Source organism: Merops nubicus, unplaced genomic scaffold, assembly GCF_000691845.1.
Source record: "Merops nubicus isolate BGI_N331 unplaced genomic scaffold, ASM69184v1 scaffold31142, whole genome shotgun sequence".
Lineage (NCBI taxonomy): Eukaryota > Metazoa > Chordata > Aves > Coraciiformes > Meropidae > Merops > Merops nubicus.
The window spans coordinates 1-24705 of NW_008594798.1; the positions used below are offsets into that span (position 1 = coordinate 1).

Genomic DNA, 24705 nt, shown 5'->3' on the forward strand with positions numbered 1-24705 from the left:
CCACCTCTGCACACCCGCCCCTGGGGCGGCCAGGCTTCGCCCCACGCGCGCCCACACACCGCGGAAGGAGAGCCGGTCACCCGCCCGGAGAGCGGGCCCACGCCGGGCAACTCCAATTGGCAACTATGTGAAACATGGATTGCGTGGCCCAGGCTAATAGAAGGTAATATTTTTTTCCAGATACAACCGTTGAAAGAGAACATCTACAACATTGTGATTTAGAAAGAACTTAATGAGAATTAATAGGAAAGACATTCAACTTGGGGGTGGGTTTGTTGTTCGTTGTGTTGTTTTGAAACCTGAATAGTGGTTTGATTCTGCACAGCTCTGGGCCATTACAAAATCACCTGCATTGAGCACAGGGCTAGATTTTCCTTCCTTGTTCTTGCTGTCTGTTTCCTTTATTTTTCCTAATTATGCAAATCTACTTCCCACACAGCCATACTTTTAAGTGAAATAAAACTCCCTAATATTTTCATGGCATAAATTATATATGCAGAGAAAGGCAACAAATAAAATTTTCTATAAATTAAAAATTAGGACATACTGTAGACCTGCTCAAGACCCTTTTCTCCAAAGTACTGGTAGTGAGCAGAAGAGTCATGCAGCTTATCAGTAAAACAAGTACATATTTTTGCCATTTTTCTTCAGTGCTCATTTTAAGATTTTTTCTTCCTTTATGTCTCTGTTCTCAGTCCGCAACTCACTATTTCTTGCACAAAGACAGGGGAAAAGTATCTTTTAAACAGCATTCTTACACAACATGTTGAATCTTCAAAAAGAGGAAACTCAGAACTAGCACTAGAGTTCTCTCAGCTAAAAGATGGATATATTAAAATAATAAAAAAATAAAAGAAAAAACATCTGCAAATAAAAAGAAACCTCTCCTCATTTGGGCAACACTTAGTTTTTAAAAACTGAAAATGCATAAATATGGTCATCATTTAACTTGAGAGAATTAAGGCTTTTAAAAACTTCAGTGCCAAAATAACCTCTCTGCATCAGTATTAAGAACAAAATATCTTCCATTTTAGGTTGTGCTTGCCTCTCTTTTTTTTTGTTTAAAGACTTTTCTTATTTCCACAGAATTTTGTCACATACTATTACATACTGGAGGGGAGTGTTAGAACTGCTTATTGAGGTTTTAAGTAGTTGTTAGACTAAGTTACAGCAATAAAACTCGATTACTGATCTGATTCATTACTACTTTACATGGGGCGGTTGGCTCATTTCACCTTTTTTTCATGCTTAATGTGGCCATTTCTTCTATATTTGCCATTTGGGATCCCGTTCTGGTAATGTCCATTAACAGCACTATGTTTGTCATTTGACCAAAGGTTTTTGCTTTGTTTGCGGATAAATTTTGTTATCCTGGCCAAACTATAATAAAGTAAGGCAGCACCCACTAGTAGGACAAAGGCAATATCCAGTAAGAAATACTGATAGAAGGAGATGCTGTAAACAGCGGCACGTAGATGCTGGGCTCCGTTGTGGCGGAGGATGTAATTAATCCAGTACACAGTCCGGTTAACGGGGTGGCCGGGCTGGTCTTTGTGAATCTCAGACAGCCTCTGGGCCCGCTGCCGGTAGCTGCAGGGAAGGAGGAGAGAGACAAGGGAAGAAAGGAAAAATTGGCATCAGTGCTCCGTGCAATGCAAGCCTGCAAACACATTAATACACTTTAGCCTCTGCAGCTCAACCAGCGTGTGACCGCAGGAGTCTCGCCACCGGCGGCGTACACAGGGCTAGACACGGCAGATAAAATCTCTGCTTAAATCAGTTTGTGCAGCTCACAGATGTGGAACGACTAGAAAAGCAGACCCACACGTGACTGAAGGCAGAAATCCACCCTCCAGCAAAGCCGTGAAGAGCCAAAGTGACCTGACCTGCTGTCAGAGGGGGATCTTATCTAAGCCAAAACGAATCCTACCGAGCGAGAGAAATTTGCCTTTCCCACTGTCAAGTGGCAACAGACCCTGCCTAACACACAGCTCATTTATGTTATTGTGCAACTGAATTACTAGAGAAATGCAGAACCAAGGGAGAAACTTGGTTTTGATTGCACAATATTCTGCTTGGGTCCAGAGTTCAGCTGAAAACTTTTTGTTTTTCCTCAACAGACCATCCCCAGCAGCCGATGTCAAATTCCTTCTCCCCCCCCTCACCGCAGCCGCAGGGCTGACTAGTTAGGTAGGCAGGACCTGCCTTTACACTAAGGATAATTGCACAAGGGAAAGGTGATGCAACTGATGTTATCAAGTCCTCTTTAGCAACAGCCCCTTCACTGTGGTTCTGCTGCTCGCTCCTCCCAGGCTGCTCCTGTTCGAAGGCAGGTGCCGCTTCAAGGCTTCGCTCCCATGAAAGCAGGAAGCGCTGTCGGCACCAGGCTCCAAGCCTACAGGTAGCCCGATACAACAAACCACCAGCTAACACAGCAGTATTTTTGATCTGGAGGTGGTCTGAATGTGGCAGATGTTTAAAACAGAACAGGTCAAAACAAACTGACTCTCCTCACACTTTATATCTGATCAAATTTGTTTGCTGGAATTGGAAAGAGTTATGAAACACAGTTCATGAGCTTTTACTTATTCCACCTGATCACCACCACCAACAAAAAAACCATCACACAAAACAGTCTGGAGTCCTCTTATTCATAATAATTTGTTAGAATATTTTCATTGCAAACACACACAAATGTCCTTCCTGACCTTAAGAGAGGTATTAATAGCCAGACCAAAACAATATGTTTAAAAAAAAAAAAATAAATCATGGGACTTTAGAGAAAAGTCACTCTTCAAACACCTCCGTATTTTAACAATCATATAGGTGCATTTTGCTCCAGGCCCCTCAGGCAGCACTACAGACAGATTGCTAAATATGAAGTCAGCGAGACACAAAAACAGATGTTGGTCTGCAGCAAGGAGTCAGTCATGATGGGTTCACTTCTGTAACCTTTCTGCCCTTCAAAGGACACCTGTCACCAAAAAGCAACATGACAACTTGAATGTTGGTACGTGGGCAATGAGCTTAGCACCTACACAGAACCCTGAGCAACTAAGTCCTCCTGTGAAATAGGACAACCATTCAAAGCCTTGCCCCAGCTGTGCACACAAATCAATCCCAACGTGGTTTTGCTTTTGCCCCTTGCACAAAGCTTCTGCATATGCATATTTGGCCCATAACAGTAACTTAAAATAAAAGCAAGAAACACTTCATACCTGGGATCATTAATAACTTTTACTAGGGCTTCATACAATTCACTCTCCGTGACGGTCTTCCAGTTCAGCAATATTCCCATGCCTTTGGCCTGCACACGAGTCATGGTATCATAATGGTCTCCAAAAAGGGGAATCCCCACCACCGGGACCCCGTGGTACATGGTTTCAAAAATGCTGTTCAAACCTCCATGACTAAGAAAAGCTTTAATGTTAGAGTGACCTGAAAAGAGAAGAGGCATGAAGATTTTAATGAAACCAAACCCAAAACATTTACAACTCCTTAATGTAAAGTTCTTGAAGGCAATGAGTACAGAACATTTGTAACTGTATTGCTACAGCTGCAATTCAGGAAGGCAAAAGAAGAACACAACTTGTTCTGAAGTGCTCCTCCTTAAACCAGCTCCACTGAAATTTCTCACGCGTTACATCATTTCCTTATGCACCAAGACAATACAAAGAACATTTTCATGCATACAAGTTGTGTAAAATTATTAATGGAATAATTAATATGCATTGTTCTCTCCTGAGTAGCTGCAGGTGATGACTACAACCAGTTCAGCAGTACAAGTGAGCCAGGAAGAGACTGTTTTTCCTCATTACTCATATGAAATACAAGCTAATGACAGGAGAACTGATGTTACATTCCCTCTACAGCTTCACATGCCTTACTCCAGGCTAGCAAGATCTGACAATAATGATAACAACTTTGTGTAATGGAATAATGAGACTGCCTCAGAGTAATTTAGTAACCAAAACAAATCTACCTGCTTTCAAAGTCTCTTGTCTAATCACTACGTTACAATAAATACTCAGCCGAAACGCTCACACAGAGACGCGCGCATATTCTGTGGCCCCTCTGATGTGCAGTCTTCAACAGGAAAGGAAGGGGAAAAAATCAAATACACAGACTCTGACACAGTCTTTACCCAAAGACGGGAGAATTTCACGTTTCACCTCTGCACCACAGACCTGGAGTACCTGAGTACCTCAGATTAAACAGGAATGTTATTACCAGCTTACAACACATGCCTAAGTTGTTAGAGCTTTCTTCGGGGTAAAAATAATGTGCCTACATACGGCAGTATGTAGAGATCCTCAAGACTTGTTTTGATGCAACATGAACAAATTTTGTGTGCTTAGTTTTATGACTCATCCATGAAGTGACCCATGAATGCCATACCATGCTTCTTCATAACAGAGAAACAGTTACATAACACTTACAGTCATCAGTTCCATAAAACAGCAGATTCAAGAAAATTCCCACTTATTCATCTTTAATAATTATTTTTTCCTCAAACTACATAGCTTCTACAGTATAGAAGACACCTGTCAAAAATTTTTTCCTACGTATTAAGCCAAATAGTCTTTGGAATAACTATGTCTTTCCACACTATTAACTTATGGGAAAAAAAAAAAAAAAAAAAAAGAGTACCAGAGGAAGATAATTAACATCAGAAAGGTGTTTGATTTCATCATCTTGAAATTCTGACAAATACTATACTCTCATTCTATGATTTCCATTAGAGAAATTATCCTAGCTTTAGAATGACAGCTAATGCAGTAGAATATTGTTGGAACAGCAACGTGAACTACAGTGAGAACAAGCAATACGTGATCAAGATACTCACCAAGGAGGTCATTCTGTGGTAACCATTCTATAAGCTTTGTGTTGTTGCCTAAATTCCTTGGTTTGTTTCCTGAAAATCTAAAACAATGGAAGCCGAGTTATCAAGGTGTCCAAAACCTATAAACCAAAGCATCAAGCCAAATGCTCCATGAGCCCTAAGCAGATTTCCAGTTCCACCAGGGTACTGTTTGCCCACTATTACAAGAAACCAAAATAGGCTCAACCTGTAAACCAACGCTATCAATGTTGTAAATAGCTGATAACTTCCAACATCATGTTGTCATCATTAAAGCTATTAAGCTATTGCAGCTGTCAACACTGCAAATAGCTAGTGACTTTCAACTTCATGTTTTCATCACTCAGTTTCCTTGTAATTTGGCTTGAAATGCAATATTTTCTGTTAACATAACGTAGCTCCTTCCCAAAGCACACGCAACTTTACCACTGTTACTGGCAGGAGGTTTTATAACCTCTCTGTGGTTCTGAGTCCATTGCTTTACTGCAAACTCTGGCTGGTACTAGGTAACTACACCAAGAGCATCTCAACAGCACACAAATAATCATCCCCACCATTAACATGAGGTATTCTATTCCAGTTGACCAGTTTCCTGGAGCTCTTGATAACTGACACTGTCATATTTTAAAAGGAGTTATTAATACCAGGAAGTGTAAAGCTGACAGCTCAGCTTATGAGACTGATGAAAAGCTTGGAACCAGAATGTAAGACAAGTGTATTTGTCTTACTTGCTCAACTGCCTGAAACCCAATGGCTCAACTTTTGCTGGAAAAGTTTAGCCTATAAATACAGGCTCAAGCTACAAACTCATTCATGTTATAAAAGCTAATACAGAAAGCTAAACAGAAAAGGAGGAAGGAAAAAATTACTAGTGACCACTAGAAGCTAGAGCTGTTTTGTGACAGCTCCTTCAAACAACTTGAAAAGATTGTGATTATTAAACTCTAACTTCATGAAGAATCACCTGCATATTCTCAATTAAGCAAGCCATACATCTCTACAACTGGCTTATACATTCTGCATGTTGAAATAAAACCTACATTATTTACACTCTTCTATAGAAGCAAATAAACTATGTTCCTGGTTTTGGCTCTAACTAGTATTTCATCATCAGAAGCATATAATAAAAGTAAAGTTGGACTCATGATGTCATATTTAGATATTTAATTATGGACCTCGGGTTCCCACTGGGGTGACTGAAAGCCACTTGCTCAGCTCTCCCACAGACCATGCCTTACACCTACTCCAAGGGACATCTTCCTATGCCATAAATCATGACGGAAAGAAACAGCAGGTGGGTTCCCTTATCCAAAAAGTCATTCAGCACGTAATAGATGGCAGATAACAAAAAAGAACACCACACAACAAAAGCAACGCTGTAAGGGAAATTAATAGCAAGGAAATGTAAAAATTTTAACAGAAGGCATCAACTGCAATGGTTGTGTTTCTATTTAAAAAAAACTATCCCTAAGAAAAATCCATTAAAATTGATTTACTACAGAAAAACATTCCAGAGAAAACATGATAGAAGGATAAAACAAAAATAAAAAACAGCAAGATCAACTGGGACTAACAATTACAAGCCAAGCAGCGCTGCAGGCTTTGTAAGTAACCAACATGAAGTGGCTTTACCCTAAAACAAAACCCGACGAGATCTTTACTGCAACTACCAAAGATTCTGTGCCATAGCCCAAAGAACTTCCATTTTCCTGTTCATTAGTGGGGCTCACCATTTCAGTTAAGCACAGAAGTGAAAACAGTCCCTAAGCGATGCCAGGGAACAAGCTGCTAAACAGACTGCTAATACAACTCCAAAAGTACATCAAGGACAGACAGCAGCCCTAAGTTTTAAGACAGATTCTTTGGAAATCAATGGTTCACATGAACTCCTCTGAACTATGTTCCACATGAAACAGAGCTGACTAAACAATTCTTGAATTTTTACAGTAAGCTTAGAGCACCACCCAAGATGGTTTTAGATTAGAGACAGGTTATTACTGATTTTTACTCCTGCAGATTTTCCTTCTTCCAATTTCTCACTGAAAAAAGAAGAGCAATTATGGCAGTCTCTGTATACAGGTAAAAGAGAAGAAGGAGCTAAAAAAAAAAAAGAAAGAAGAAAAGACAGGATGAAATCAGCAGGATGTCATTCTTGCTCCCCAGGGTGGCCTTTTTATCCGTAATGATGACAGTATGTCACAGATGTTATAACCTCAGACTTGCTTCCCAGTGTCCCAAATCCGTCTAGGATACAAACTCAATACAGAAGTATAACCTAGGCCTTATTCTGCCACAAAATCATCGCTCCTCCTCACTACCAGGGGACTGCTCAAGATGGCACGAAAGGAAATAAGCATCTTTCAAACCACCCCAAGTACATCTGCCACTGCACTTACCTCCAAATAACCCTCTGAGGCAGCCTTGCCAGAGCATGTGCCAACTTATTCGCTATATCTTCCGACAGGTATTTCACTCCAGCTCCAAATGAGACGAGCACAAAGCCATTTTCATTAGCACCATTCACCCACGTTTGGAGGTCCTGTGAAAGTGAAAATTTATACTGAGTGCTGTAGGAGCACAGGTAGACCATAAAATTAATTAAAAAACAAAGATTAAATAAGCATTGTTTAGGAGAACAGCTGTTGGACCCTATGTGACTTCACAAGCCAAGTTTCAAAAAGTCAGAGCTTACAGAAATCACCACATCGATGATTCAGAATCCACAATCCAGGCTAGGAACAGCAAAATTCTTCTGGGCTTGTTTTAGCTTCCGTATTAACAACAAGTTTCATCCTTTCTTGGCTGATCAGTTGACACACACTCACAAGTTAACACATTACATTTTAACCCAGCAAAGTATAAATAGATCTCTCTCACAGTATCAGCCTGGAAGTACAGCACAGGAAATACACAGATGAAGTCTGGGACTAAACTGTGTGACTTCTAGCCTTAAAGGAAGTGAGAATACTTCAAAAGGGTTGGGTTTTGCTTCATTTATATAAAAACAGCAAACAAAGCTTGAAAGAAACCAGAACTTAAAAAAAACCACCTTCAGTTTCAACTGCTCTGTTCCAACATTTCAAGGAACAAGGAACAATATCACATCTGTATGCCAAGTACAGGGTGGATGTCCCACCTTCCGGGACCAGTAGACTTATCTTACTTAGACCTAACTGTGTGCCTCTTCCACAGCAACTTACCAGGATTATATCAAATACACACAAGTCTATCAAAGGCCAAAGCCCTTTACATCCTTAAACTCATCCACCTCCTGGAATTACTCTGAAATTGAGTCTCCCGATTCAAGGGCTGCCTCGATTTAGGCAAGGTGAGGCCCCCCTGCCTTCTGCTGACTGTGGCTTCAGGTCTCTCACAGAGAGATGCTCAGCCCACAGGTGGTCACCCTAGGCACAGCCACAGCTGGTCCAGGATATCCTAGTACTGAACACCCCAGTGGGTCCAGCCACAGGCAATTTCTTCATAGCTGATCCTTCAGGCAAGTCATGGTTAATCTGCAAAGGAAGCCACAACATCGGAATGCCGGGGCTGACTTGTGGAAACAGGGTTTGTGTCACTGATGACAAGCAAAGCCAGCAGATGCCACTACTGACCACCACCAGCACAGCAGGGCTCTGCAGGGTCAGAGGAAGAACCATTTGAGCACACCAGAGAACAGAACTGCCAGCTAAACAAGTCTCAGACACAAAACCCATGACATTTGGCTTCAGAGGGAAAAGTGCTGGAAAAAAGGTAAAAGCCTCAGTATACTCTTTACTTTTGGGAACATGGGTTTAAGTTCCAGTGCTTCCAATGCAACTCTCAGTAGTGGAAACAAACAAAATATTCCAGTGACAGAGATATGAGTCTGCTGAAGAATATCTTCTCTTTCACAGGATATGGTTTAATTGTGGCCTCATCAAATTTAAGCTTAAGACAGCTCAACACCAGTACAGCAATAGAAAATCAGTAAAAAGAAAAATTAAGCACCCTGTTCACAATGCTCCTCTTGTCCCGGTCACAAACAGCAGGCTGTACAGGCACAGAGTAATGCTGTGTGATCCTACCCGAGCACAAAACCACACAAGCTACCCCAAGACCAGCAGCTATAGTGACGACCTGCCCGCTACACTGCGGTTCTACACTAGTCCCTGCCACGCAGTGAAAAAGGGATTTCTGTTCTCGCTAGAATCCACACTTTTTCTTTTTCTTCATCCTTTCCCAGTGATCTTTCTTTTCTATATTCTTCTTCTATGTCCATGGAGGAAGGGGGAAGAAGGGAAAGGAGAGAAAGTGTCCGTGACCTGCCTTGAAGCTGAATCATTTATTACGGGATGAACTTCTGACATGGAAGTTTCCATGTGGCTGTGTGATTTATTTAAAGTTCGTCCTTGAATTTTACTTAAGGACCTAAGGCGTGCTGCAAATGCATATGGGCTAATTTGCAAATGCAAATGCACAAATACAGGCTGGGTGGAGAATGGATCGAGAGCAGCCCTGAGGAGAAGGACTTGGGGGTGCTGGGGGTTAAGAAGCTGGACAGAAGCCAGCACCAAGCACTCACAGCCCAGAAGCCAAGGCCGGGCTGCACCCCCAGTAGTGTGGGCAGCTGGGCAGGAAGGGGATCCCGCCCCCCCTGCTCTGCTCTGGGGAGACCCCCCTGCAGTGCTGGGGACCTGAGTAAGGCTTTCAGCACTGCCTCCCACCACAGCCTCACAGGCAAACTGATAAGGTGCTGGCTACACAGATGGACAGTGAGGTGGGACTGAAAAGCAGCTGAACTGTAGGGTCCATACAGCTGTGGTCGGTGGCACAAAGTCCAGCTGGAGGTATGTTTGCTTTTTAACATAGATGCAAACAGGATGGTTGGCACTACAGCTCAAGTATTTCTCATGCAGTACTGGAAAATCCTACTAGTTACTACTTACGCTTGGTGAGACATGGTTTCTGCTGCTAGAGATCAGTCTTTTCTAACTGAGGAATGGCTCCCAAGGGTACTGGCTCCTCTGTGCTTAATTAGAAATTCTATGAGACTTCACAACTCTGATGTATTCCCATACTAAGAATTATACATCGTTATGCAAATACAGAGGAGGTATAAAAGATTTCCTTATAATGGAATTGCTAAAATAGCAATCAAAAATCCACAGGTATAACAACAAATAGTTATTAAGTACTTCAATTTTTATGTAGAGAAAAGAAAAAAAACAACTTTAATATTACCATGAAATTAGTCACCCTACAAAAAGGCTTTTGCATTTTATTGTCATGCAATAGTGAGACAATCTGTTTCATGTTAATATGGCTGATTTCATAGCCAAACCTTTGTAACCCTTTGCTTGGAAGGTAATCCCAGTGCTCTGGTGGAACATCATCTGTACAAAACTTAGCATGTTGCCAGGCTAGACAAGATCCCATCATCAGGCTCAAAAGATGGCATTTGTCTGCTACATTAAATGGGACCACATACAAAAAAAAAAAAAAAAAAAAAAAAAAGTAGAAATCTATGGAATACAAACTGGTTTAGTCTATATAAACTGAACCTTATTATCAGAGTTCTCCCTCTCTGGACCCACCTCTTAAGTGTGGCAGCGAACACATGAACACTGCCCAGCCCTCAAACTACAATCAAAGCAACAGGAGCTTGCACGGAAAGATTTTACTTTACTTCAGAAATGAAGCATTGCTTCCCCTACAGACAGAGTCTGCACAAGGAAGAGACAAGAAATGACGTTTGCCATGCTGCGAGCTGGTGAAGTGCAAATCAGCTCTGATCCAGCTGGTACAGAACGATCAACAGAAGCACAACAGGCAGAGACTCAGAACAGCCAATGCAGCTCCCAAGGGCTTCCAGACAAGAGCTGGATGATGCCTGGCCAACCCAAATCAGAAGTAAAAGGAACATGAAGCTGTCCTCAGGGTTTCTTTTCAGATGTTAACTTAGAAAGAACACAATTTTGGTTCCTCACAGCAAGGTTCAGAGCTGTCCCGTGCCAACCTCAAGAAGATCCAAAGAGTTTCAACTCTGCTTGTGATATTTTGACATCAACTGAAAGGTTCTTTCCCCTCTACACACTCACATTTGTCCAAACATCACTTAAGTTTTACATTGTGCTGGTAGTAAGAGGAATTGCTTACTTGCCTCCTGATCTGCAGTCCCTTACCAATTTGCTTCCCCAGAGGGGTGCTGGAGATGAGTTCCGTGCATAGGCTGCAGAAAATGAACTACAGGCTTGTCTGGACAAGGGTTCTCCTTGCATACATCTGTGTAATTCCTGGCATAACACAGCCTGAATTACAACAGCTGAACGTTGCAAAAAATGCAAAAATGCAAGAGTTGGGTAAAAATCGGGAAATGAAGAACAGGGGACTTACACTGCCTCCTCATAGAGCTCCCCAAGTTAATGACCTGGAGGAATCATTATTCTCAGGTACCTTTAACTTCTGAAAATTATTTCTCCTGAGAGTTTTTTAGACCAGACTTTCTAAACTGAAGATCTAGCGGAACTGAATCCAAGTGAGTGGCGTCCATAGGCCTTTGGTTGCAAGACAGATCTGAATGTCCTGGTACAACGAGCTGAGCCCGTGACAAAGGCTCAGGATTTTCTTGAACTTTCCCAGTCCTTTATGTGGCATACAAGGTACAGAAGCGAGACTCACAGTAGATAAAAAGCAGGCCACGATCTGGCCACATGAAAATGCTTACTCAGCATTATTACTATGGCCATACTCATCACTTAACTCGGGTGTATACGTTCCCAGCATTTACTTTGGGAAGCTCACTGCAGCAACTGTGATGTGGGACGAGCAGCACAAAATACAACAAGCTCTGAGCAGTTCTCACAAACCCTGAGTGGGGAAGAGAGCACACTGATCCCACAGGACAATTTTGTTTGCCTACAATTTCAGCACATCTAGTCACTACAACCTTTAGTCACCTCCCCACCTTTCCATACCTTAAGGCTCTATTAGCCCAAACACCCCAAGCAGCAGTTTCAACGAAACCATCACTCCAACACTGTATGCTAAAAAGCTCCTCAAACACCCAGGGCTCAACCCCTATGAACTCACCCCTTTCTTCTTCTTAAATCCACTTACACTTTTGACCTCCAGCACATTCTGTCTGCACGATCTAATTACGCCCGGTATGAAAAGGCACCGAGTCAGGATGAGTCATTAGTGCTGCCTTCATTAAAAGCAGCGTTCCCTGGTCAGGCAGCATTTTACAGTTCCTTGCTTACAGCAGGAAAGCAACCTCATTTTGCACCATTTAAATGATGTTCAGGTTCACTGTAAATGGTGATTTTTTTTTTTTTTTTTTTTTTTAACATAATGAAAGGATATTTGATATCTGAAATTACAACTTCAGAGGTCTAAGACTCCAGTAAAGGTCTGGGGGGGAGGGTATTGCATGAGGAGCAGCATTATTGAGCCTTCCTCAAACTCTGCTTCAAACTTCAACTGAACACAAGTGAGAAGGAAACATCTTTGACCTTTGCAGTTAATTCAAACTTGACATATACATCATAAAGACAAGCACTTCTTTAAATGGTTCTCTCTTTCAGTGACTCTAACAGAGCTCCTGATTGCCTTTTCTTTCTAAATATAAGTATTTTCTTTCTACACAATAAAACCTGAAAAAACTCTCAATTAGTGTAATTCATAGCCATCAGACAAGATAGCTTTGCTCAGGCTACTCTGCAAACTTGCCAAGCTGACCAGCAGCTTAGAAACAAGAGACCTGGCTTCCCTCTTTGAAAATAGGAATTGAACTCTCAATTACAACCCCAAAACCCTGATAAGCTTGAAAGCAACATTTTCAATAGAATTTCTGAGAAAACTTCAATCAGGCACATCACTTGTGGTTTAAGAAGTATTAATAATATAATGATAATTCTTTGGAAGTTCACACTGAAAACCAGCTGAACTAAATTAAGTATTAAGGTGGATACCACAGGCTCACACTAGGATTTTCCAGAAGTTTTAAGGCACTTGAACACAGCTGAAAAGTCTGGGATTGGAGACCCACCCACAAAAATGACTCAAGGGAAGCTGTTTTCTCCAGGCTCTCTCAGCAGTCAGTGGAGAGGCTCATCCAAAGGACAAATCTGAGCACCTACAGGTACACACATCACACCTCTTCTTGCCCACCCCATCTCCCCACCAGGCACAGTATGACCACAGATGAGGTCAGCCCATGTGAACAGCAGAAAACCTGTCAAGTCTACTACAGCACATGTTCAGTTTCTGAACTGAATTGTGAACTACATCTTCTAATTGAATTTTGGTTTTAATCTAATTATAGCTTTATATACATCTCCAAGAAAATATCAGCTAATGCATATATTAATTCATTATCATTTTTGCTGGAGTTAAGTGACTAAAAAAATAATCAATGCATGCTAAGATATGAAAGGCTTAAGGAAGCCCCAATTACAACACTGTGCCAAACCCTGTCAGGCCTCGGCCTGTTCTCACGTTAACCCCGGTGCAAATGCACGTTCTTTGGGAAAAATAGTCAAAAGGAGACTGAAATGATAAACTTCCTTTCAAAGCTGCCTAGTTGTTCATACAAACACTTCACTTCTGTTGACTGACTGATCCTGGCACCCTGAGTCTCAAAGAAGGTATCTTTGACCACGGTCCACATCAGATGTGCTTTCAAAACCTTTTAATAAGCGATAATTAAACACCCTTGCAGGTCTCACAGAGCTGCATGGCACTTGCATGGACCAAAGGCACTCAGCCAGGTACCATCCCCTCCCTTCCCAAGGCAGGGAGCTTCCAGGGAGTAGCAGGCTGGCCCTAGAGCCATTTTGCTCCTCTCAGAAGTTGCATGCTTGCTTGCTTCTAAACCACTGCCTTGAGTTTCTCCTGTATGCTATTCCCAGGCTGCCCAAGCAGTCTTCTCCTTTCTGCAGGGGCACCACTTACTGCAGTCAGAGCTTTGCACGGGAGCAGACACCGCGACCTTGCCTCGTTCCCCTTATTCCGAGTAATGATTTCTGTGTGACACTACCGAAGAGTGAAGGTTTTTGAGTACATGTGGTCTTTACTGAGGTCCTCCCTGTGCCTGCATAGGGAGAAAAAGCACTTATTGACCTACGCTGTACTATAGGCGTGAGGGGGAAAGGAATAAAAAAAAAAAGAAATAAATCCTTTTACCATTCTCAGACAGGAATGCTATTGTGCCAAGCCTACTGTGTGAGCTTTGTTCCATTTGATTTTCTAATTAGCTATTCTTAGCAGGCTTAGATGCTAAATGCACAGCTGTGACTATAGAGTGAGGACCCAGCTGGCAGTAACCAGTGGTGCCTAATACTGAGCTTTGTTTCAGATAAACAAAGTACACAAATACAAACATAACTGGGTTTAATATCCGAAGCCTGCCCTGTTCAGCTGCTCGATTCAAATGTGTAATAGCACAAATGCCTGTTCTTTGAATATGGTTGCAAACCACCATTCCCTGATGGAGAGCACAGGCATACTATCCAACTTTTACCACCAAATGCTGCTGAGAGGAGACAAAGCCATATCTATTTCAAAATAAATAAATAAGAAGCCCCATGAAGTGATCTTTAGAAAGGAGATGTATTGATAAACAAACAGAAAGGTATACAGACCATTTTTATTAGTGCCCTAACTTTTCTGGCATCTTCTAAATAGTACTTCTCCCATTAAGTATTTAAATACCATATTAAAACATTTTTAACCTCACTTCAAATTTTACTAAAAAACACTTCAGCACAGGTGGTTAAATGTCATACAGACACCTTTATACAATCTTCACTCTCACTGAACCAACAGAGTCCAATCATATAATCTAAAAGTTATAAGATAACATGTCAGTCTGCAGCAAACACAGAGAACCTCCATCAGTTCAGGCAAAGCACTTTGTTTGCTTGTACTTACTTGCTGTGAATTTGTAAAGCAGTTTACAACCAAAAATAGGGTGGGCTGTTTATTTTTTAATTTGCTCTAACAAGCAAAGAACACAGGACACCACAGTGAATGCTGGCCTGCACTGAGCAGAGGATGACTCCCACCTCCCTGACTCAACACATCCAGCTGCCTTCTGCTGCCTCAGCCCAAGGTCTCCGCATCTCCTAACATGGGTGGCAAGCTCTGAAGGTTATTTTTCCATTACCTAAATTCCTGCCTTTTGAAAGTGACAACCACGAGGCAAACACCCTCATCTTGTTTTATCAGGGTTTGTTCCTTTCTGTATCATCTGCCTTAGTCAGTTCTATTAACAGCAGCCACGCTGCTCCCAACCAGGACAAGATCCTTCCACGCCCCACCATTTCCCTCTGGATTAACAGCAAGTTAATTGCTGTCTTTCCTCGGGTACATGTTGCCATCTATCACAACCCTGCCCTCTGTTGTGAACTTGTAACTAAACATTTTTTCTTGTCTGTCCCCCTCTGCTCTCCATTTATTCTGCTGTTTGAAGTCAAACCCAAACTTCTAAAAATGAAACACAAAAGGTGGGGTATTTGTAAAGTCACAGTAAATTTGTATCTTGTCTTCCCTAGATATCCCGACATTGGCTGGCCTGCACCATATACTTTTAAGATCTTAATAAATGTCATTCTATTAATGAGATCTACCATAAAGTCCACATAGTTAATAATCACATTATTTTTTCATATTTTGTAGTTCATAGAGTAAGATAATTCCAAAACAAATACTTTGTAGACTTTAAAAAAAAAAGCATACTCAGGATTATAGCATCAGACTAAATTCCTCTTTCTCCCACTGGTTAGTGCCGCACTAACACACTCAGTTAGGAAACAAACCAGTATCTGAACTGTTTTCTATTAGGACCCAAGCACTCCTAAGTGCACTTTCATCTCATATTAATCTAACAATGCTGCTGATAAAGTGCTTCTTCAGTATTAGACACAGACTCAGCCCCGTTGAAATACAGACTTTTTCCTTTTATCTTTGTCACTAATTATTTGGTGTATATACACTGTGTATTTGGCTTATCAAAATGCATTGAGGGCAGGGGGCAGGGAGGGGATGTCTTTAAAGCCTTATGAAGCTTTACAGTGTCCAAAACTTTGAATTTTCTTGTCCCTGACCTCAACTGCCTTTTCCCATTTAACACCCAATACCAACAGAATGTTTAACTCCATTTAACTTTAAAGAGGAATGAAATTCAGACTCAAAAATGCAGACAAGAAATACAGTACCAGAAGCCTTTGCCTTTTCTTCCGTGTCTCAGCCCTCTCTAGAGTTACAGACGTATCCAGTGCAGCCCCCAAGAACACGGTCTACCTAAACTAGAGGTCAACCAGAAAACTGCCGCGCAAGTACTTCCTGATGCAACACTCTCCCTCAGAAATCCATTACTCACCGGGCCTTTGGCAAGCACCCTGGGAAAGCAACCTTGCCTTTCACATGAACGGAAGGTAGTTCAAAATAAGAAGCTTGCCCTTCAAGAGAGGTTATTAAACTCACTGCATAGAGTGGCAGGTGGAGAAATACCCTCAAACACATGATTCAAATTAAAGAACCTTGTTGATGTTACCCTAGAAGCAATATTCTGTTCAAAACCACAAAAAATAACACACAAAAATACACTTTCCTAAACATGAAGCCCTGCTGTGTAACTTGCAAGCATACACTGAAAAGTTTATAAATATGAAATGTAAATGCAAACCAGAGTTTTGCCAATCCTCCTACAGTTCCAGTAGCTGCCTATGTAGGAGAAAAGCTGTACAAGTAACAGTTAAGACAGTCTTAAGTATGGAGATGCTTTTACTAATGTTTTACCATCTACAGAAAATTGGGTCAAATAAAATTGCAGTGAATACAGTAAGAAGAATATTGAAAATAAACTGAATTTTAACCCCAGACCTCTGCATTACAGCTACTGGCATACATCCCCATCCATAAATTCACATTGTAGGTGGGAACTGTTGTCTTACGTTGTTCCAGTACCACACCTGTGCTCTGTGGCTGGTAGCAGATGTAATTCTAACCTGCAGCTTTGATATAATAATGGCAAGTTCTTCACTTCCTCTTCAGATTAAATAGCTTTTCTTTCTCCCTGGAGCTTACTTCCTCCCTTCTCTCTTTTTTTAATATTTATAAATGTGTATATACACGCACACATGTATGTTTTAATAACAAAAATTCTATTTGAGGTGCAGTTGTGACCTACAAGTTCCCTGCCAGGAGTGCTCAGTCAGGATATGAGAGAAGATTTGACTGCAGGTCATCTGTAAAGAACATCCACTGAACCTGGGCACTGAAAATATTACTGCGCACTAGGTTTCAGCCAAATATGAACTGACTCCCTGAAACAAGGATTCCCTTGCAGGCAAGCTTTTAATGAGAATGGCATTATTTGGAAGACAGAAGCTTTTTTAGGCACAGAAGCTGAAGATGCATTACTGATTTTTTCCCAGCACTCTTCAAAAGGTCAGGTAAGAGATGCCTGAAGCCACATGATGGAAGAGGTTATGTTCCAGTTGCTCTCAACCACTGTGGCAAGGAGCCAGGCGTAGGACCATCCCTTCTCCTCCCCATCCTCTTTAGAAGCCTCCATCCTCTCCTGGAGACTCCTGCCTCAGACACCTCACCACCCTATCACGTTACAAATTATCTCTACATTGTGCTAGAAATTACTTTACAGTGTGCTAGAGAAGCAGACCATTGAAAAAACACCACTACCTGATTTGTCCTACATACGGGTCAGTCTTAGAAACTCACAAGTGACACTCAGTGAAAGCACTGCACACTACCAAAGTGAATAAATCTTGTTGGTTTGTGCATTTCAACACGAAAATGATTAATTAGAACACTTTAAACCAGAAAATCTGTTGGTATTAGTAGCTTATATTAGCCCATTTGATTTTTTGTAAAGGTATACAGTAAAATAGCTTTTCTCACTTTCATAATTTGACTGTTGCAAGATCCAAGGTCTGACCACTTTGTTTTCCATTCTGAACACTCACAATTATTTGATGTGAAGACATAACCTCCTCGTGTTACTATTCATGAACCACAGAGACTTGCTTTTTGATGGACAGCACAGGCTTAAAGAGGTTTGGTTTTCGTTCCTCAGCTCACTTACGTTTGGCACGCGCACCTGGAGGACCTGCCTTCCTGACCAAGTTTTACTGGAGATACTTGACTGACTTCTGCAATCAACCCTGTACCCTTTCCCCCGTGTCTGACTACACAGGTAGGTGCTGAGTCACAGACCTTCCTGAATTCAAAATGCAGGAGTAGAGCAGGAACAGACATGGTTTGCCAATCAAGCCATACTGGAGCAACTGAGACTGGGGACTACAACAGTTCTATGACTGTGGGTATCTGAAGAGCTCAGGTAACACTTATTTGTGTAGCAAAAGATTTGTTGGGGCAGGAAGAGTGTTTATGTGAAAACTATTTCAGAGCCAAAATACAGGATCATATGGTTCAGCACAGAATATACCCAGTGCCCCATAATCTCTATCATCCTTAGACTTCATCCCTCCCCAGTTGACAGTCACATGCATTTTAAAACAGCTCTAGAATTGCTTCACATCACTGGAATGTGTCAGAAGTAGCTCTATAAGAACTACTCCCCGGCATTTTTTTTTTAAAAAAAAAGTAAAATACAGAAGATGGTGCTATGCCACGAGCAAAAAATCTACTGCTACAGACTGCAAGAGTTTACAGTGTCCTTGAATTTGAATGAAGGAGAACAATATGATCTAAGGAATAAAACATCTCTTTATTCTTCCACCTAATTTTAAGATAAATACCAGTATCAGCTAACACAGACACACCCCTAGTAAATATACAGCTGGTAGCAAGACTCAGGAAAAGAAAAAAACACTTTTTTGTTAAGATATTTCAAAGCCACCAATTTGTTACACAGATCCAGATCTATGTAGTAACAGGATTAGATAAGAGATCTACAGGGAGGAGCAAGTAAGCTATTGTAATTAGTATTTGTTGACAGCTATGGCTGAAAGGACAGCTTCTAATTGTGAAACATGAACACCCTCCTTTGTAGCATAAATTCAATTTACTTGGGTATGGAATTTTTTTTTAAAAAAAAATCAGTAATTTGTTTCTCTTTTCCTATAAACAACAAATGGCATTCAGTGCAAAGTCCTCAATACCAACAGTGGAAAAAAAGCAGTGTTACACAGAGGTAGTTATGAAATTTTAAAAAATGTACAGATATGAAAAAGCAGCAGCTCAACTTACAGCCTACAGGGTGTGTGTTATTTTAGTGATTTTTTTTTCCCCCTTTCTGTAAACACTGACATAGATAATCTCAAGTACAACTGTATCCAAACTGCAGGATCCAACTTGTTTCCAACCCACCAACATCACTGACCAGTGGGTGGCAAGGAGTCCTTCTGAGACACTGTCCAGCTGCTTGGCTTGCAGGGAAGACACCTGCTCATTTCCAGTGCCTCCTCTCCCCTCCTCACCAGGGCCTGGGTATTTTCTGAGGCGGCTGCTTGTAGCACCCGTCAGGTTTCTACCCTGATTCAAGGACGTATCTTATCAGGCTGATTAACACCTAACTACGTACCAACCTAGTAACAAGATATAAATGCCATAGCAGAGGTTTCCCCATTGTTTCCTAAACTGTGTGTTACTTTAAAAAGCCAGCTTCACTGAGCTTCACGAGATTCCTCTGAAGAGGCATGGTAAGGAAGAGGCAGAGCAGCCTTTTAGCCTCCTAATGGCCACTGGCAGGTAGTTACCTGGAAAATACGGCCAGGTAGCACTGTACATTTCATTGTATAAGTCAGCAACTACCTTAAAGATGGGATATTCGGGCTGTCTCTAGCTTCTGATCTTTTAAGGCTAATTCTGCTTGCACTGTCCTCTGTGCAATTCAAAATCCACTCTTTCTGGAGGTCACTGCACAAACCCTAAAAACACACACAAGTTTTTACTCACTTAAGGGGTAATGGGTGCAGGCACATTAAGCATCTCCTTGTCTTTTACACAGCACACTATTCATACAAAAAGCACCTTCTAAATACATAGACTTTAACCAGTGAGAGCAGCAGGCTAGTTACCACAGCAGACAACTGTGTAGCACGTATTGCCTACTCTGAGCTTTGTGAAGCAACCACCAGCCCTCTCACCACAATGAAACCGAGTGACATAAGTTACACTCAGCTTCATCCACCTGCAGCAGGGATCCGGAGAGCACAGGCGGGAACGTGCTGTCATGAGGCATTTCAGTCCCTGCCAGACAAGCTGCCTCTTTGTAAAGGGCAAGACCAACCCCGCTACGCCGCGGAAAAAGCTGCCGCAAGGCGCCGCAGGATGCCGGGCAGAGCGGTGACCTCCCAAGGACTCGCTGGCTCCTGGCTCCGCACGCCGATCACTGCGGCCACGCCAAGGGACACTGCGCCAAGCGCAGACCGACAGCACAGCCCTGCCTTAGGGGTAGAGCAAAAGGAGGCTGGAGCCTGGCGACGGCTTCCCGAGGCAGCCGCGCAGGCTGCGACCCAACGGCGCGCTGGCAGTGCGCGTACCGCAGCGGGGGCTGCGCGCTGCGGCTCTCACCGACGTACAGCTCAGCAGCAGCCGGGAATCACGCCCGCCGCAACCGGGCTCTGGCCCGGGCAGGGGAGCAAGGACACGTCCCAGTAAGGCCAGCTCCCCTCACGGGCGACGCACAGGTACCACAGGGTCCCTGCAGGGACTGCAGCCTGGCCCTGCCAGAGCACCGTGCCGGCACAGCAGAGGCTCCACGCACACGCTGCGCACGCCCCAGCAGCTTGACTTTGGCTCCGTCTGCTGTGGTCCCTGACCTGAGCGTGCCCCCCACGAAGCACATCACTTACTGCCATGCAAAAGGCCAAACGCTGCTACAGACCCTTATGCTTCCTGTCAGACGCCAGCAAGCGTTTGGTTCATGGGTGAAAGAAAGCTTCCAGCTTAACACGCTTCAAAATAAATCTCATTTACCTGCACCAAAACTAAACTATGAAAGGAACCTGCATGCAGTAAGTGGGTATTTGGAAAACACTTCCACTGCCCTGAATCAAAATATTAACATAGATGGGACTGGGACAGAGAAAAGCAAGACTCGAGTTTGTTTCCCCTCATGGGTATTCAGCACCCCCTGCTATGAGCTACCTTTAAAGCTGTTGCTCTAAATTGTCTTTAAAGAAAGCTTAAGGAACACATAGGTGCAGACTCAGGGACCACAGAAGAGAGCTACCACATTTCCTAGAATTAAACAACAGCCATCCCATAATGGTTTAAAAGGCCTTAACCTTTGGCTCATCTTAGATTTTATAATTACTCTCTGCCTTACATTTTGAAGATGTTACTTATTAGCAGAAAACTAGAGTTTTTCAGTTATCTGTAGAAACTGTCTTTTTTTCCTCCTTCCTCTCCCTCCAAAAATCAACTATCTCTGCTGAGGCAGCAGCAGTGCCACTGCTGAGGTGCCTGGGTGTTTTGTCTTCAGCAGGTATTTTAGACCTGAAAACACAATTTTTTTTTTTTTTCTCCTAATACTGCTCTACCAGAAAAGTAGACTAGGCTACTTACAAGCAATTTTGGAGAATGTAATAGACTTGAATGGCTTGTAATTGTAGCTTAAATCTGCCTGCTAGAGCTGTTCTCCTGGCCACGTGCCCTTTTCTGATGATCATCTCTGGGTAGAAACATCACCTTCATCTATGAAACTGCTCCTGAAGCACCACTACTTACAGCCCAGCATAGAAAGGCGAACCAGCTCTGCTTCTCTTTTACCTCAATACATCAGGCTAAAAGCTGCAGAAAATAAATTAGCTCCTGCCTTAGAGATGCAGCAACAGCTAAAACCAGGTCGCAACTATCCAATTTTCATCTGCCAGAATAAAGTGACAGTTAGGAATTATAATCTACCTGTTCAGTAAAAACAAACTGATTGCTCAATAATTTACCTACAATGCATACTGCAGTGGCTTATGTGGAACAGCTTAGACATGGATAAATTAGGTGATAAAAGATGAACACGCTCACTTTGTCTCTCACATTCAATCAAACCCCACGCTTTGGACATAGTAAGAATTAATTGCCCAATAAAGCTCAAAAGAAAGGAAATAATGTCTCATTTCACAAATAATTACAGGGGTTTCCCCCCTCAGTGTGATAAATGTTTGCCAGCATGCACTCTACCTACAGGTCTGTTTCAAGGTCACTGTCAGCCTGGTCACATTTAACACTTCACTTACTGTTCCACCTTCTTGCATCATAATATATTTTAACAGGTTAACATTTATCTTTCCAGAGTAAAAATTTAGAAAGTACACAAATATATGCTCATAGGGCTCCAAGTAGATACTTATGTGTGTGTGCACCAATATATATCTATATATTTACATACTCACATCCCTACAGCAAAAACAGTGAAGGAAAACCACTCCTTTCATTTTCTTCCACTTCATTTTATAGCAAAGAAACTATCTGCTGTTGAGGACTGCTAATTTTTTTACCCTAAGGACCAATCTACAGAGACAAAAAAAAAAGTTAACATGGTGCTCAAATTTATTGTGCAACAACAACATTTTTCTTCTTGGAGAACAAGAAAATACAGGTTTGGAAAATGAAGAACTGAAAATCAATGCATCCAGCAGGTTTTTCCTGGAGAGAATAGACCTGGACCTTTAGACAGCACAGGGCTACTTTTGGCCTGACTTCTCAGGATATTGGTGCAGCTTCTGAAACATGACCACATTAATGCAGACGCAGGAAGAACCGGTGAAAACCAGCACTGCTGTGGGCACCTCTGAGGACACTCTGGGGCACAGACAACAGCCCCTGCTGAGGCATGGCCACATGTGTGTGGAGAGTGCCATGCAAACGCCTGCTCTCATTCAGCTAAGCAGCCCTGGAAGCCAAAGAGGGGATGGAAAAAAAGATGAGCAAACTGGTTCAGCACTTCACATCCTGCAACCTAAATCAGAGAATTGCCTAATGTTTTCTGAAAAAACAGGTGAAAACAGGTACCCCTAAGTCAAGACACTACCAACACTGCAAAGAATGATTAAAAAAAAAAAAACCCACACAACCCCAAACAGCCTTCCACAACCAATTTTCAGCATAAGACAGATGAAAATTGGGTCTGGTAGTTTTCAAACAAAAAGCAAAGGCTGAATAAGACATTTTTAGAAGCAAATTATTGAGCACTGCAGGTCTACCTACCTATTTATCACCCAGAAGTGTCCGTTAATAACCATCTCCAATTCAAGATCTATTTGTTTACGCATAGATAAGTAGAAGTGTCAGCAACATGGTTTCCTGTGAAATTTTTGCTGCCTATCACTCACTGTTGTGCTGTGCCTAAACGGAGGCATTCTTGGATATGGTATATCACAGTTCACACAGTACACTGAAGCGATCAAACTTAATTATTAATCTATGCAGCCAGGATTTCTGGAACCGGTCCAGTCACTACCACTATTTCAGTCTGAATTTCAGTGCCTGATGGCCAGTGGAAATTCTTTTGAGTACAACAGTGGTGCCATTTACATCATCTCACACCATCTCCATTTCTTGGCCTATACACACGGTTTCTCCACACCTATATGTACACCTAGTTTAAAGACATTTTTAACTATCAAATCAAAGTAATTAAACTCTCCATAGAAACACTAATACCATGATCTTAGAAAGTACAACCTATCAGCAGGCTTCTTTAAGTGTAAACAGCATTCATCTCTTCCATCTTCCTCTCATTCTAACCAAGTGTGGTTAAAAGCTGCTACAGATAAAATTTCCAAGATCACATACATTCATTTTTTGTCCTTACATACCATTCAGCACCTTACTCAAAAACCACATGCAGCCACAAAGGACTCACTTGGTTGAGTTTGTGTCTGACAGTTCCCCTCGACACCACCCCAAGCTACTCCCAGTGACTCCAAAGGTATATTGCACCAGGCAACAAGAAACACTTAGCCTATTTGAAATTCACTGTTGAAAAACTGCCACACATCACATGAGGTCAACTGGACACCACAGAAATTACTGTAAAGCTCAGCAAACCTTACTTCTGGCAGAGGGCTGGCCGGTTTGGTCAGGATTCCTCCCACGTAAACAACATTGGGTAGTGTAGGTCTCGGGAACTCCAGTGCTACATCAGTACAAAGCATCCACAGGCTGGATCCATGAACCAAGTCATACATGGACCGCTCCGGCAGAACCTGGTGTTTCTGCATTATCCTTTCATACTTTGGCAGAACCAAAAAACTGACTCCAAATCTTGAAATAAGATAAACAACAGTATTTTTAATCCTCTCAAATAGGTTCATGTGATCTGTGAGCAGCGAGTTAAACTCTGGGACGTAAGACAGGGGAGCTGGAGCACCCACTTCTGCTGGATACCAGAGGCCAGTGGAAAAGACCGCATATTTAACCCCTAGAAGATGAGCTATAACAAATCCACACATCTCATTGGGATCTACCAGGAGCAGGTCAAATTTTTCCTGTTTCAGGGCATGCATGAGGTTTCGGTTGCCAACAATCATGTCACAGTTCTTGGAATAGTGGTCCAGGATATCAAACAGTTCGAGGGCTGTCAGTCTCCCCGAGAAGATACTCCTCATCTTGGACTGGAGAAAATCATCCGAGGTGCTGCTGTTAAAGATCCCTGGATAACGCTGAAGTCTATAGTGATTAGATGGAGGAATCTCTCTACCCTCAGAAAGGAGAAACACTGTCTGGTGACCTTGGTCATGCAAGGCTGAGGCCAGAGTCTTGAAAATATAAAGATGGCTTTCAAACATAATTGGCGGCACAACAACGATTTTGGCAGCCCTTGCTATCCCGACAGCACTCCACAGGAGGATGAAAGCTGGAGTGTAGGGCTTCATAGC

The 24705-nt window shown here is 42.2% G+C and overlaps 1 protein-coding gene across 1 annotated transcript; it reads right to left on the reverse strand.

The window, feature by feature from the left end:
* Positions 1-668: 668 nt before the first annotated feature.
* On the reverse strand, positions 669-24705 carry UGT8 (UDP glycosyltransferase 8). The gene is made up of 5 exons (XM_008935879.1): positions 23881-24705; positions 7258-7400; positions 4847-4923; positions 3219-3438; positions 669-1590 (listed from the first exon to the last, which is right to left on the reverse strand). The coding sequence occupies exons 1-5, from the start codon at positions 24700-24702 to the stop codon at positions 1227-1229; spliced, it is 1626 nt and encodes a 541-aa protein (XP_008934127.1). The 5' UTR covers positions 24703-24705; the 3' UTR covers positions 669-1226.

What these genes read in the sequence shown, in the direction of transcription:
- UGT8 (XM_008935879.1), bottom strand. Translation starts at nt 24,702, where the DNA reads ATGAAGCCCTACACTCCAGCTTTCATCCTCCTGTGGAGTGCTGTCGGG. An exon ending in CGGCCAGCCCTCTGCCAGAA is followed by an intron (nt 7,401 to 23,880) that starts GTAAGGTTTGCT and finishes TCACTTTCACAG; the next exon opens with GACCTCCAAACGTGGGTGAA. An exon ending in ACCACAGAATGACCTCCTTG is followed by an intron (nt 3,439 to 4,846) that starts GTGAGTATCTTG and finishes TTCTCTTTTCAG; the next exon opens with GTCACTCTAACATTAAAGCT.